Source organism: Alligator sinensis, unplaced genomic scaffold (genome assembly GCF_000455745.1).
Source record: "Alligator sinensis unplaced genomic scaffold, ASM45574v1 scaffold203_1, whole genome shotgun sequence".
Classification (NCBI taxonomy): domain Eukaryota; kingdom Metazoa; phylum Chordata; order Crocodylia; family Alligatoridae; genus Alligator; species Alligator sinensis.
Window position 1 is genome coordinate 681145 of NW_005841949.1, and position 14042 is coordinate 695186.

Sequence of the window (14042 nt, forward strand, 5' to 3'; positions counted from 1 at the left end):
ACTCTTTCCTGCCCATGCAGGGGGTCATACTCAATGATCTATTGAGGTCCCTTCCGACCCTAACATCTATGAATCTATGACTGACTGCTTCCTAGCTGCTACTGTCTTGCTCAGGAGTGTCTTTTACTTGCAAAGGATTGGATAGGATACAGCTTACACTGATAGCTCAGCTATACTAGCCTTACATCAATACTAGTATTTTTATCCTTATCATTTTTTTCCTATATCCATTCCTTTGAAATGTATTTTGTTTTTTACCTGAAGAAAAAGAAATCTGTGTTTTGCCTGACAGTGTGATTGCTGGGCACTGTTCAGGAAAGCACAGTATAGATTAGATAAATTGCACACACAGACACCTACATATACACACAGTCGGACACCTTTTCCAGCACAGAAAAACATGAAGCATGCTGGAAAGGCCGGTGCTGCCAAGTCTGGGAGGGAAGCGAAAGGGAGCAGAGGGAGAGGTGTCAGTTCCCCGCTGCCCAAGTTGTGACAGCCTCTTTTCAACCAGCCATGAGGCCTTTGCTGGTACTGGGAGCAAGAAGCTCACAGCAGTGCCTGCAGCTGCACCCCCTCTGACACCAGCTGTGATTAATTAACCCCAGCACTACAGTCTCCTCCACCCCAATTGCAGGTCCCAGCATGAGCCTCCCACTCCCAGTCTTAGAGGAGCTTGATTTTGAAGTAGGGGACCTCGACTTGATAGCACAAGAAATTCTGGGGCAGGAGGGAGAAGCAGAACTTGTGTTCCACACCCCTCAAAATTCCCCTAGAGCAGAGGTGGGCAATTATTTCAGGTGGAGGGCCACTTACTGAGTTTTGACAAGCTGTCAAGGGCTGCATGGGTAGCCCTCCCCCTTGACAGGTGCCCCACCCCCTGATTGCTATTTTGGGACTGGAAGTCCCGCCCACTAACCGCTGCCCTTTGCCACCAGAAGTCCCTCCCCTTGCCCAGAAATACTTCTTTCAGCAAGAGGTTTTGCCATCTCAGAACCAGAATTTTATTCTAAAAAATGAATATCTAAAACATTCATTAATTTGATTTTAAAAATATTTTTGTCTTGATTTACATGTTTGTGTAGTGTACACAGAGGTGATTGCACAACAGCTTAGAATGAAGTCTTACTCTTGTGTGTTGTGGGGGATGGATATAGATTTCTGGGGGGCTGTGCATCTGTGGGGGAGTATGGATAGGTGTGAGGGGGTGGTTGTAGGGTGAGGGAGTATGTGGGTGTGTGTGGATATATGGGGCGTGGGTGTGGTATGGGGTTTGTGGGAGGCTGTGGTGGGGAGGGAGGCCGTGTGTGTGTATGCGGGTCTGTGTGTACAGCAGTGCAAGGTGGGGTGTGGGTGAATATGTATGGTGGGGTGTGGTTGTGGGACACACCCTATAAACCCTCCCTCTCTCACCACACTCATGCATGCTCACTCACTGCTCTGTCTGTCTCTTCCCCCCTCCCTCATTGTGTGTGTGTGCGCGCGCGCGCACACACACACACACACACACACACAGAGTCTCTCTTAGCCCCGTTACATGGACGGACAGACAGACACACACCTGCCCCCCCTCCTGCTCCTGGCCCTGGGGTACCAGTGCAGCCCCGCAGTCAGGTGATGCAGTCGTGTTCCGGGAAAGCTGCAGCAGGCACAGATTTCCAATTGGGGGGACTGGGGATGGGGAGGGGCAGGGCCGGGCTGGCCTTGCTGGCAAGCCCTCCTGGCTTATCCTGGGTCCTACTGCCCCTGACTCCAGTGATCTTTGACAGGCAGTGAGGAGCAGAATATTAAAACTATAATATTAATATAGTTTCTGGTTTCTGAACCATTTAATGCCCTGCTCTCTGAGCTGGAGGCGGCACTCATTGCATCACCAGCCAACAGGAGAAAAACATGTCCCTTCTGAGCTCCCGTGCCAGGATGAACTTGGAGGTATGGACTGAGGCTGTGGGGAAGGAGGAGCCCCTAGGTCCTGGGCATGACCTAAAATTGTATCCTGCCAGGGTTGAGAGGCCTGGTGGGACTGCCAGTGGCACGGCAGCCCCCAAGAAATGCCAGGACCAAGGACCTCCCTGGCAAAAGGCAGGTAGGAGGCACCTTATAACTGCCAGCCACCACATGCACGCACAATCCTGACTGGAGAAAGCCCAGACCCCTAAGATCTTTGAGAGGCCTGGGGCTTGCTGGTTGCAGTGTAGTTGTGAGGCTCCAGGTGAGCTCAGCTTAGCTGCCTGAGATGCCATCTGTGAAGCACAGGCCATAGTGTAGGGGAGATATGGAGCTGTGGAATCGCACATCAGGCAGACAAAGTTCTTTGGGTCAATCCAATATCTTTTAGTACACCGACTGAATAGTTGGAGAAATATATCTTAGCAAGCTTTCAGGTTGAAAAACCCTTTGTCAGGCTGAGGAAGCATCTGCAGTTGGTGTGCATGTTTTTCCTGGAAGGAAAGAATAGTAAAGAAGCCAGAGGCTGGCATGCAATGGAGACAAGAAAGCTAGCCAATGAAAATTTAAATGGAGGCATCAGGAGGTGAGGGACAGGCTTGGGGGGAGGGGAGAGGAAAGCACAGGCAAAAGTGGAGAGGTACTGGGTCCTGCCACCAGCTTCCCCTGGATCCTACTGCCCTGGCTCCTGTCATCTTTGACGGGCAGCCAGGAGCAAATAAATATTAATTTTCTAAATTTTTTAGGGGCCCCACGGGCTGGATCCAGCCCCCAGGCTGTATTTTGCCCACTCCTTACCTACAAGGTTTAGTGGGGTCCATTAGGACCATGACTGAGCGGAAGCTCGGGGGCAGCTTCCCTATTATCTTTCCAACAAAACGTGGCAGCAGGTGAGAAGAGCAGGCACCCTCAGGGTAGAGCTGGCATGGTCACAGGGCCCTAGGGGTATCACGGCCATCTCTAGGGACCCTACTCCATGACCTAGTGCAGTTTCCCAGAACCCCCTGCATCTATCTCCTTGAAACCTGTCAGGATTCATGCCTTCAGAAGGGGCTACCATTCCTGCAGTTTTCATCAGAATCAGACAAAAAATGACAAAGTTTTATAGGCATTTTAGTCATTCCCCATGATAGCCTATGGCCAAAACAGTACCAAAACAAAACAGTGATTCAAAATGCTGAAATGAACTGCTGTCGCATCGAAATGCCAAATCCAAAACAGGTGAAACGCAGGGATTTCGCACAGCCCTACTGTTCTCCTACCCCACCAGGCAAGGTCAATGATTGCTGTTGACTATCCCTCAAGAATATAAGGCCTGTTGGGGTTCAGCCTGCTTTTCTTATTTGTAACTCTATATTTGATCTATATCATGAATAACCCTGACTGCTTGAAATGGAAGGAATTGCTGCCTGCAGGTCCACTTTTGCCTTAACAACAGTTAGTCTAAGCCCAGGAGAGTATATAAGGGAATACCTAAATGAGGTTATGGAGGAACTGAGTTTTATTTTGGCTCTGCAGTTGACTCCCTTTTGGCAAGTCGCTTCACTGCTCTATGCTGCCTCCTATCAACTTTAATAGTCAATAGTCTAATGATATTTTTTCAATTCACTAGGGTGTCTTGAGGCTTACTTAATGTGTGGAATGTTCTGAAGCATCTGGTCTTAAACTCAAAAGAGTAATATGTTAATGCATCATTAAAAGACAGGAGTGTAGGTTGTAGCCGTGTTGGTCTAAGGACATAGGCAGACAAGGTTCCTTGGGTGAATCTGATATCTTTTATTAGACCAACCCAAATAGTTGGAGGATAGTTATTAAGCAAGCTTTCGGGTTCAAAAACCCTTCGTGAGGCTAAGACATTAAAAGACAAAAACTGACCAGTTTTATTTCGTGAGTAAACCAAAAGCCTCTGCCATAAACATGCTCTTTAGCACGATCTTTCCTGTGTATCACCTGTCTAGAGACAGTTGCTAAGGAGACCTTTTGATATCACCAGGCTGATTTTTAAACTGCTCCTGGACCACATTATTCATGGTGAGATCTTTGTTGTCTTTTTGTGCAATGGGTCATCATCATCAGTCTGACCTCTAACAGGGTCACCTGTTAAACTGGCAACTTCCCTAGCAGTACCAGGAATGCATAGCACCAGGATTAGAAATGGTTTCTTATCAAACCTTTTTAATAGGAATGGATTTCTGATTCAACAGTAGATTTTTGGAAAAACACATTTTCATTAAGTCTCTCAATTTTAGGACTATCAATAAATTGAAAGAAAACTTTTTAATATGAAGTTTTAACATTTGCTTTTGTTGACTTTTAATAGAAAGAAAAATAATTTCCTGACCAGCTCTGTGGGGAGTAAGTTCAATCCATAAGATCAGATCCTCTGTTGCTGTAAATTGCCATAGTACAGTGACTAGTACCAGCTCAGCAGTTGTCCTTTAGACTTTGTCCAGCTATTGTTTCCTCCTAATACCCTGGACACAGCTTCTTTATTCTGAAGTTACTATTCCACCTTAAGTGGAAGTCTGCAGAGGCTTTACAAACAGATCGATGGTTGCCTGGTTTTTTTTTTCTATAACTTTCTGCATATACTGCTGCATCCTCTTGGGAAATATTTTATTTTCTCCAGTAACACATGGTGAATGAAGCAGTTGTGTTGCTATCAGGCATCACTAAAGAACACCAAGCAACCTTTTTTTTTTTCCTGCCTCTTCCAAAATCAAAGAAGACTGGGCGCCATTTCTTCTTATGCTGTTTAACACTTTCTTCTGGCCTGCATTTTTACCATATAATGATTTATGGCCTGTATAGTAACCTGTTTGCTATCTCACTTATGTGAGAAAATTTCAGTATGCTTGGAAACCTGTCTTCTGCTTATTTAAAAAAAAAAAAAGACCAAAGAGACAGCAATTAGGTCAGTTCTTAATTATAAAAGCCTTTCCTTGGGTTAAGGGAATGGATCCAGGCTAGGAGAAGAGTGTATGCTCATTACTAATGTTGTGTTTCAGAGACACGAGAAAACCTACAGTCTCGCTTTCTGCAGTTGGTAAGTACCATTCATGTTACAGGTATAACACTTACCTGCAGTTTCTTATCCACCTGCTATTCTACTTCTGTAGCAGTCTTTCTGTTTATTGGGCAGAGTTACTTAGATGGGTCTTTCCAGAGAAAGCTGTTTAATACAGGCAAAGTATGTAAAATATGAAAATAAGAGGTCTCAGATTGCATCCTACCACTTTCCAGAGATAGATTAGTCCTGGGGTGGGGTGGGGGAGGGGAGGGATATGGTGGGCCATGAATATGGGAAAAGAAGCAGGAAAGGAGTGATAGTAGTGGCTGGGCAAGAAGGCCCTGAGTGACTGGTCTGCATTCACTTAGCAGGTGCCTGCTGAGCTAAAGGAAGTTCTACAGGTGTTCACTGTTTTTATGCATTGGAGGAGTAGCCTGCCAGTCACCTTTGACAGTGTTGTTGGAGTGCTGCCAACTTGCCAACCCTGCCTTCTTGCTGAGAGGAGGATTAGCTATAATCGCATGCAATATCATGCTTTCCTGACACACATTAAACTTACTGGGAAACTGAAATTATGACATGCATGTCCTTTTTCTGGGCCACAATTTTCCGTCTCTGGTATGATCTGTCAGTACCTCCTTCAGGAAGGGTACTCCTAGCACTGTTAGTCTCCATCCACCATCTTAAATGTAACCTACTGTGGCTGTCTCTGAATGTTACTGCACATGTACAATCACAAATGATTGATACTGTAAATGCATGTGAGCAAATTAAAAACATTATTTGGGTTACTGTTCCTTCTGCCATGTTAATCCCCTTAGCATGTATGCGTTCCCCTTCAAGCATTCCTTTCAAACTACATCCCTGCAATGGCCTTATCCTCAGACCATTAATCTTCTATAGTGGCATGTACCTCTTGAACCAGAGCAGCATGCTGTGTTTACACCTGTGGTGCTGGAGTGTAGAGATATTGAAGAGTTGTTTTCTAGTATGTTTCAAAGGGGCTTCACGATGATCAAAGAAAGGAGAAAAGGATCTGATACAGTTTTGTACAATTTTTCTAAGCATCTGAAACTTTCATAACTGAACACACTTTTTCAGTTAAAAAGAAAAAAAAAAACCTATGTAACTGGTAGTATCCCTTCTTTGTAAGATCCTAATCTCTCTATGGATAAAGGGAAAAGAGAGGAACCACAGGAAAAGGTCTCCTCAGTCTAGTTTTCTTCATGTTTGCCCCAATTTATGCTTCTTCTAGTGTTTGTAGGGAGCAAACCATTTTCACTAGGGCTGTCAATTTAATCTCTGACACGCACGATTTAACGCATTAATCGTACACATGGCTTTGGAGCCCATGCACGGGCTCTGCTCTGCTGCCATCACTGCCACCTACAGACTGCCCAGCAGGGCAGCAATGGCAATGCAGAGGAGCTGCAGGGCAACCCGCGTGCGTGGGCTCCAGGTGGCTGCAGCAAGGGGGAGGGGCATATGCATGCACAGAAACACACACGAGCAGCCACAGGCAACACGCAACCAGAAAGACAGCCTGCTGGTGTGTACAGCAGCACCCTGCAGGTAAGTCTGGGGAGGGAAGGGGGGAGGGGCAGATTGAAGCCCCACGGTGATGGAGGGAGTGGGGCAGGGGCTGGGGTGAATGGGCCTCGGGGCTGGGGTGGGTTGTGAAAATGGAGGCTTATCCGGGGGCGGGGAAGAGGGCACTCTCTGCCGCTGCGCCTACCCCTGGGGGAGGCATGGGGGGTACATACCCCCTGTGGATTTGTGCGCAGAGCAGAGGCATGCTGCCCATTGCGGGCTGGGACTCTACACCCTGCTGCCTTTGCCCTGGAAGCTGTGCTGCCTGCACCACACGTTCCCTGCCCACCCAGTTGCAGGAGGCACAACATGGTGTTATGCAGTTCCCGAGGCAAAGGCAGCAAGGCACAGAGCCCCAGCCCACAGTGGGCAGCCTGCTTTTGCTTTACCCACAAATCCGGGAGGCACGTGCCCCCCCCATGCCTCCACTAGGGGGTGCATGCAGTGCCAGGGAACTGTGCCCACCCTCCCCCCACGCACCCCTGAACAAGCCTCCTGTGGCTGTCCCATGACCCGCCCCTGTCCCAATCCCTCCCTGACTGGGGGCCTCAATCTGCCCTCTGCCCCTTCCCTTCCCCCTGCCCCTTCCCTGCACAGACTTACCTGTTGGGCACTGTGTGTGTGTGTGTGTGTGTGTGTGTGTTGTGTCTGTGTGTGCATTTATCCCTCACTCCTGACCCATAGTACCCTGCATCCTGCCAGGGTGTGTATGGACCCCTCCACCCCAAGCTCCAAACCCCTCCCCCCAACACACACCCAGGCCCCCCCACACCTTCACAAATTTTCTACACGTGCACGCACGCGCACACACACACACACACCCACACACCAACCATACAAAGTATCTGCATAATTTTGAGATCTTAGTTGTGTGATTAAAATTGTGATCAAGTGCAACTAATTTCTTTAATCACGCAACTAATTGCAATCACTTTTTTTTTTTTTAATCATTTGTAAGCCCTAGTTTTCACCCTTCAAGCAAGAGGTTTATAAGATGGTGCTAGATCACCTGCATTGTCTCATGCAACAGCTTGCTTTCTACAGCTAAGACATCCTCTGTGTCCTTTCTGTAGCTGTGAACATCTGCTGCACAGCAGGTTTTGTGATCAACACTAAGAAAGATAGTGTAATAAGATGCATCTGGTATTCCAGTCCATTTTCAAAATGTCATTTCCATCCTCCCTTAATCTGTCAGTTTTGAGGTCTAGGAACTCAAGTCATTGCTTGAGCCTTTTATTAGAATCCCAGTCAAACCCAAAGCAAGAGTCAAGGGTACTCCAGTGCATTTCCTAGCAATGCAGTCTTTCAGAAGCAAGAAGTTAATCAGTAAAGCCAGCACTTAAATCCATGTCGACCCCAACTCACACTCTTCTCCCTAAACGTGTTTGGGCTCCCCAGCACCCCATCTCCACACCTAACTCCTATTCTGTTCCACCAAAGAATTGTCTGCATTGCACACATCCAGTTCATTGGTTACAATTCAAATGTTCAGCATTCACCCTAGCCGTCAGAAGACCATTACTGATTGTTAAGAATCATATAACTGAAGTTCAATCTCTAGGGTATGCTACTGGTACATGATAGTGTGTGGGAATTAGGTTAATCATGATGTACCAGGCTGAGAGAGAGTTGAAGTTGAGAGATGCAGAAGCTACAATTCTGGGATAGACAGTAGCTTCCTCTACTGAGCTGATAGATTTGAGCATTTCCATCAGCAGGTCTGACTAGTGGCTGGAAGTTAAAACTCAATGCCACAGCTAAGTCTGTCTCTTTCCCCCCCCCCCACACACACACACACACAATAGCAGTGTTCTAACTTTGTTTGCTCCCTGCTCATGCAATGCCTCACCATCATTTTTCACGCTGACTTATGTGATGCATCTCCTGTCAGTTGTATTTTCTGTGCCAACACAAAACATCACAAATAATCTCAGATGCTGCACTACTGCCATGGATTTGATGGCCTTCTGTCTTGTCCAGTTAACTTTAAACTATTTGTAGAAGCTGTCTGACCCCTTTTATGTTCTGCTTCTGTTGCAGCTGGAGCTTCCCAGGTCAAATGGAACAAGAAAAATGCAAACTGTTTAGCAACCAGCCATGATGGAGATGTTCGTATATGGGACAAACGGGTGAGTTAACTTTTCTCCTTTGATTTCTGTGTATTCCTGCTTCTAGGATCAAGGCATGTCTCTGGACACACTTAAGTAAGCCACATCTCTTCTCCTTGGTGCTTTGTCTCCCATAACTGTTAATGGTCAGTTGTAAGGTAGATGCAATGCTAGTGACAGTCCAGGAGGTGGAAGTCTGAGAGAAAAATGTGTAATTTCTTTTAGGAAGAGGGAAAGCCATACTCTTTAGTATGTTGCTTTTAGTTTTGTGATGGATGCTACTAGCATCATATATAAAATGCCTCTACTCCCTGTGAAGTGAGGTTTGAATACATATTTTTACCACTTCATTGAATCATAGAAAACTGGGGCTGGAAGGGTATTCAGGAAGTCATCTGGATGAGTGTTCATCTGACCTGCTCTTCATCTTTGTGATCAACCCTCTTCTACAAATATCAGCACAATGCTCAAAACATCAAAACCACTGTAGCTTGCCCCAGGTAAAGCAGGGGAACAAGGACACTAACTATCTCACCACTGCAAGAAAAGGAAGTAGCTCTTAAATATGCTCAGTAGATCCAGAGAAGAGGAGCATGCTTCCTGCTAGAGAAAACAACCCCTTCCCACAGTCAGATTCACATGGTATGTGGGGTAGTATTCCCTTCTGATCCCAAGTGCAGCCATCAGTTATAACTTGTGTAGTGGAGCAAGATCCTTTAGCCAAGAACTTTGGGGGTTTTTAGTCTCAGCAGGAGCATCAGCATAACCCAGTTAATCTCCAGGCTTGACTGCAGCTAACAACCATTGTTCTGAGGACCATGCTGGGGTGGGGGGGAAATCCCTGATACTCTTAGCAACAGACAGGGAAAAAATCCTTTCTGGCTCGATATAACAACTGACAAAGCCCAGAAGCAAGGGATAGCCAAATACTGACCACTGCGCTGCAAACTGGGGACAGCAGAAACCATTCCACACACCTCATGCCCTGACAGGATGATAAAGAGAGGGTTCTGGCTCTCCAGTCTCTTCTGGAGTAAGTTTTACAGCTCATTTAATCTTCTTTCATGTCCAAACCTGTTAGGGAACTCTGCTTCATTATCCTGCTGTTGAGCGTGGTCCCCTCTAATTTTAACAATTTCTCAATAATCTCTTTTTTTTTTTCTTTTGCCTTCCCATTTATTGCTGCTCAACATTCCTCTAGCTCAGGATGTCTAAAGAGTTAAAAGTGGAGAGCACTCCCTCCTCCATGGTCAAAATCAGGCCAGATTCCTTTATTCCTAAGAACAAATGTGTTTGAAAAGAAAATATATTCTTCCTCTTCTTGCAGAAACCCAACACTGCAGTTGAGTACTTGGCAGCTCATCTTTATAAAATCCATGGCCTAGATTGGCATCCAGACAATGAGTATACCCTGGCTACCTCTAGCCAGGACAACTCTGTCCGGGTAAGTATGTGATGTTCAGTTTCCAGGCTTCCTGTTTTGAAAGGCTGTTATAGTAGGTTTAACAGTGATGTTCAGAAGGTCTGATGCACCTTCTGCAGAAGTGACAGGCAGTCTATTCATTGACACAGATAAGAACTGGAGCATGGCTTAAGAGCATTACCTGTAGTGGTGAGCCTTCTGCCAGTCTGTGTGCATATTGTCTCTGAAGGTGTCTGCACTACAAATTAAGGTGTGATTGTAGTGAAGGCAAACATGCCTGTGCTAGCTATATTCTAACTAGCACAGCTGACAAAAGCAAAGAAAGTATGGCACCTCAAGCTTCAGGCTGAACTGGCAGCTCAAGCATATAATCAAGTTCCCCTGTGAATGTATTTGGGTTAGGGTTAGTTGGTTGCTGGTCTGTCCATGCTGTCCTTTTTTATTGCCATTCTTGCTTCTGATAGCTAAATTAAAACTTAACACCTGTATGCCTACCAATGCTACAATTGCACCTCCATCTTTCTGCACATGCATACTTTGAGTAGCTTTATGGATCTAAAAATGCTATCAAATGCTGACAGCCTGATATCCCTCCCTTTTGGGACAAGCTCTTAATTTTATGGTGTTTCTAACTATCCTGTGTGGCATCCTAGAGTTTGTCTGGGGTGGGAGTGAGCTGCATGGAAAAAAGCCTAGAGTATAGAGCTGACTTGGCTTTTCTTCCGCTTTGTTGAAGTTCTGGGATTACCGTCAGCCTCGGAAATACCTCAATATCCTCTCCTGCCAGGTTCCAGTCTGGAAGGCAAGATACACGGTAAATATGAAATGCCAGTCTTCCTACCTAACAGTGTGTGAGAAGGGAACTTAAAAAGAATCCTAACTGAAAGGACTGTCATTTGGAACCATTCTCACTGCCTTTGCTGCTAGATATTACTTATGTAACTTTAAAACATGACCTACAGCACTAAGTATTAGGATTTGGAAAGAGTTTTTGGTGACAAAAAGGCTCTGGGGTAGTGGTGACTAATGAAGTCAAGCTTTAAGTCTTCTGTGCAGTCCCCCAGCAAAACTCCACAGATGGATTTTTTTATTGGAATCTAAAAGTTAAAGAACATTCTGCAGCCTTATCTGCTCCATACTTTTGCTCTGCTGCATCTGTCACTTATGCCACACAGGAAAATTACATAGCTAAAAATGTGTTGTGTTCTCTTTTTAGTTTTGAGGTGCTTTTGCTTGAAATTGCAAAATTTGTTCCTTAGCTCTGTCATTGGGTTGTACCCACCATCTTGCTCTTATATCAGAAGATGAGACATTTAGTACCACTCCCACTTTGATGTTGGCTCCACATTTGTCTACCTATCTATGGCATGTATGTTCATGAGAGTTGGATTTCAATGCTTCTTTGCAGCATTGGAGTTCTGACCAGCTGTTGGTTTCCAAGACCGTTACAGTGATACTCCCCTGCTTTAAGCATAAGCATGCCATCTGAGAAAATTGCCAAAGAATAGCTGGATTTCTGAATGAAGAATAAATGTATAAATACTCCTTTCTGTGTCACTTGTGAAAAGTTGGGTTAGTAAAAACATCAAGAAGAGCTGTTTTGAATGTCTCCCTTAAGCATAGTATGGCTCCTTGTGCATCAGCCACTGTTAATTTATACATATAGTTCAGCCTTTTGACAACCTCATTTTTAGGATTTGATCCTGTGTAGTCCTGAGCTCTCACAGTCTCATTTAAAGTCAGTATGTGGCAGACTTGGACTCTGGTGTCAGCATGAAAGGGAAACGGTCAGAGAGTACAATTAAGGCAGTATGTGATAGTGAAACCTTACGCTAAACATTGCTTGCAGTGAAATGTGTTTCTTTTTCAGCCTTTCAGCAGTGGGCTGGTGACCGTGATGGTTCCCCAACTCCGGCGGGAAAACAGCCTCCTCCTTTGGAATGTTTTTGACCTGAACACACCAGTCCACACTTTTGTGGGACATGATGATGTAGTTTTGGAGTTTCAGTGGCGAAAACAGAAGGAAGGTGAGAGCAAGACCTCTAAGTGCTCTGCCTCCTATCCTGTATTTATGGAGCTGTCATTTATGTGCAATAACTACTGAAGTGTGCCTCATTGCACAGTGCTGAGACGTGGCTGTTAAACCATTGCACCTATTTGAACTAGATCCAAATGCACTGGGCAAAAATCAAGGTGACTGTTCTGTCTGTGGCCTGCCACTTACTTCTCTGTGCCTCAGTTTCCCTTTCAGGAAAATTGGGATATTGGAACTGACTTCCTTTTGATATCTACAAAGTACTGTACGAAGGTGTATTTTTATATATGCGTATTCATTTCACCTCACTCAATCTATATGAATTGTGCTGATTTAACTAGAGCAGTTTAAAATTACAGCTTTCATTAAACTGGGGCAATTAAAGTGCTTTAGTTATCAGTGTCAGAAGGTTCAAACCAATGTGTGTCCTTAGACAACTGCATAACGGGTGATGTAAAAGCCCCAGCCTTCTTTACCTCACAGTAACTCTTGTTTACATGTCCACATCTTAACCCTATAGGCAAAATCTAAACCAATTACAAGGTGACTTTAAAGCTATTTAAGAATATCTAGACACTGTTACACTGTGTAACTAAATCAGTTTTTACAATAGTTAGGCAAACTTGGAGCTACCTTTTATTTAGGGAAGCTCTTGTTATAGATGTCCAACACATGAACATAATATTCCAGCTTGAAGGTACAGTGTTACTATCCAGGTCCTACAGGGATTGCCAAAGTTGTTTCAAGGGTTGGGGTGGAGGGGGTGGGAATGGAAAACTGGGACCTAATATTTATTCCTAATGTCACAGAAAGCTAAATCTTTTTTCTACATAAAGGAGATGCAATTGGCTAAAATATTTTTTTTTCTATTTTACTGTTCACCTTTTGAAGCTGTTCATTTAATTTTCAGATACATGACGAGTGTCCCTTTGAAAACAAATGCTTCATAGGAAAATGTGTTCATTTCCCATTTGAAAACTTTATTTGCTCTGCATTTCTCATCTGAAAATCTAACCCCTGTTGTACAAATAGGGAAACTGAATTGCAGAGAAGGATAGCAACGTAACTTGTCTTTGATAGCCCAACAGGTCAGTGGCAAAGATGGAAATAAAACGTGTAAATCCTGACTTTCAATTCAGCCCTCTGCTTGATTTAATCCACTTGTACAGTACGCAGGGTGAAGGAGGTAAACCCATTTTCAGTGAGTTTTAGAAATTTATTTTCTCTCTTAGGCTCCAAAGACTACCAGCTAGTCACATGGTCTCGTGACCAGACCCTGAGGATGTGGCGGGTGGATTCCCAACTGCAGAGGGTATGTAAGTCACTCTGGTGTTGGTTGCAGAGAGTTTTCTGTAGTGCTAAATAAAGTGCTAAAAATCCATGTTTTTTGCTCTGGTGCCTGCACCCAGGGACTTGCCAAGGTCTGCACGGTGTGGCTTTTGCATGTAGGTGCCCACCAAGCTAATTTATGCTCTGTACAGAAAAAAGTTTCTTCATTCAGATTTCTTGTTCCTTGTATACTCTGGGCTGCCTTCATATAATGCCTAGCATTGTGCTTTCTGTTTTCAGCTGTGCGCTAATGATATCCTGGATGGAGTTGATGAGCTCATAGATGGGATTTCTCTTCTGCCAGAACCCGACAAGACTCTCCATACCCAGGATTCTGAATCCCAGCATAACTCTGGGCATGGGGATGAGGAAGGTGAGACAAGCTGAGTCCTGTAACAAGAAGTTGTGTGCTATTTCGGGTTTCCTAGGCCAAAACCAGCTTTTAAACACCACCTGGAAAACAATGGACAGCAAATCATGTTTTGCAAAGAATTGGATCTATTTGAAAGTGCTTTTGAACCACACTCCAAGATTGTGCAGCAACCTGTAGTTGATCATTCTTTCCTACTGAAAATTCCTGTATGCTTGGTGAGCATTCCT

At 44.9% G+C, this 14042-nt stretch overlaps 1 protein-coding gene across 2 annotated transcripts in view; it reads left to right on the forward strand.

Moving 5' to 3' along the window:
* WDR59 (WD repeat domain 59) overlaps nt 1-14042 on the forward strand; it is a 78743-nt gene that overhangs the window by 18048 nt on the left and 46653 nt on the right. For both annotated transcript variants that reach the window (XM_025199769.1, XM_006020183.2), the window contains exons 6-12: nt 4956-4993; nt 8588-8676; nt 9983-10099; nt 10815-10892; nt 11949-12105; nt 13346-13425; nt 13683-13815. In XM_025199769.1, coding sequence (XP_025055554.1) covers nt 4956-4993; nt 8588-8676; nt 9983-10099; nt 10815-10892; nt 11949-12105; nt 13346-13425; nt 13683-13815 — 692 coding nt within the window. The remainder of the gene's footprint in view (nt 1-4955; nt 4994-8587; nt 8677-9982; nt 10100-10814; nt 10893-11948; nt 12106-13345; nt 13426-13682; nt 13816-14042) is intronic.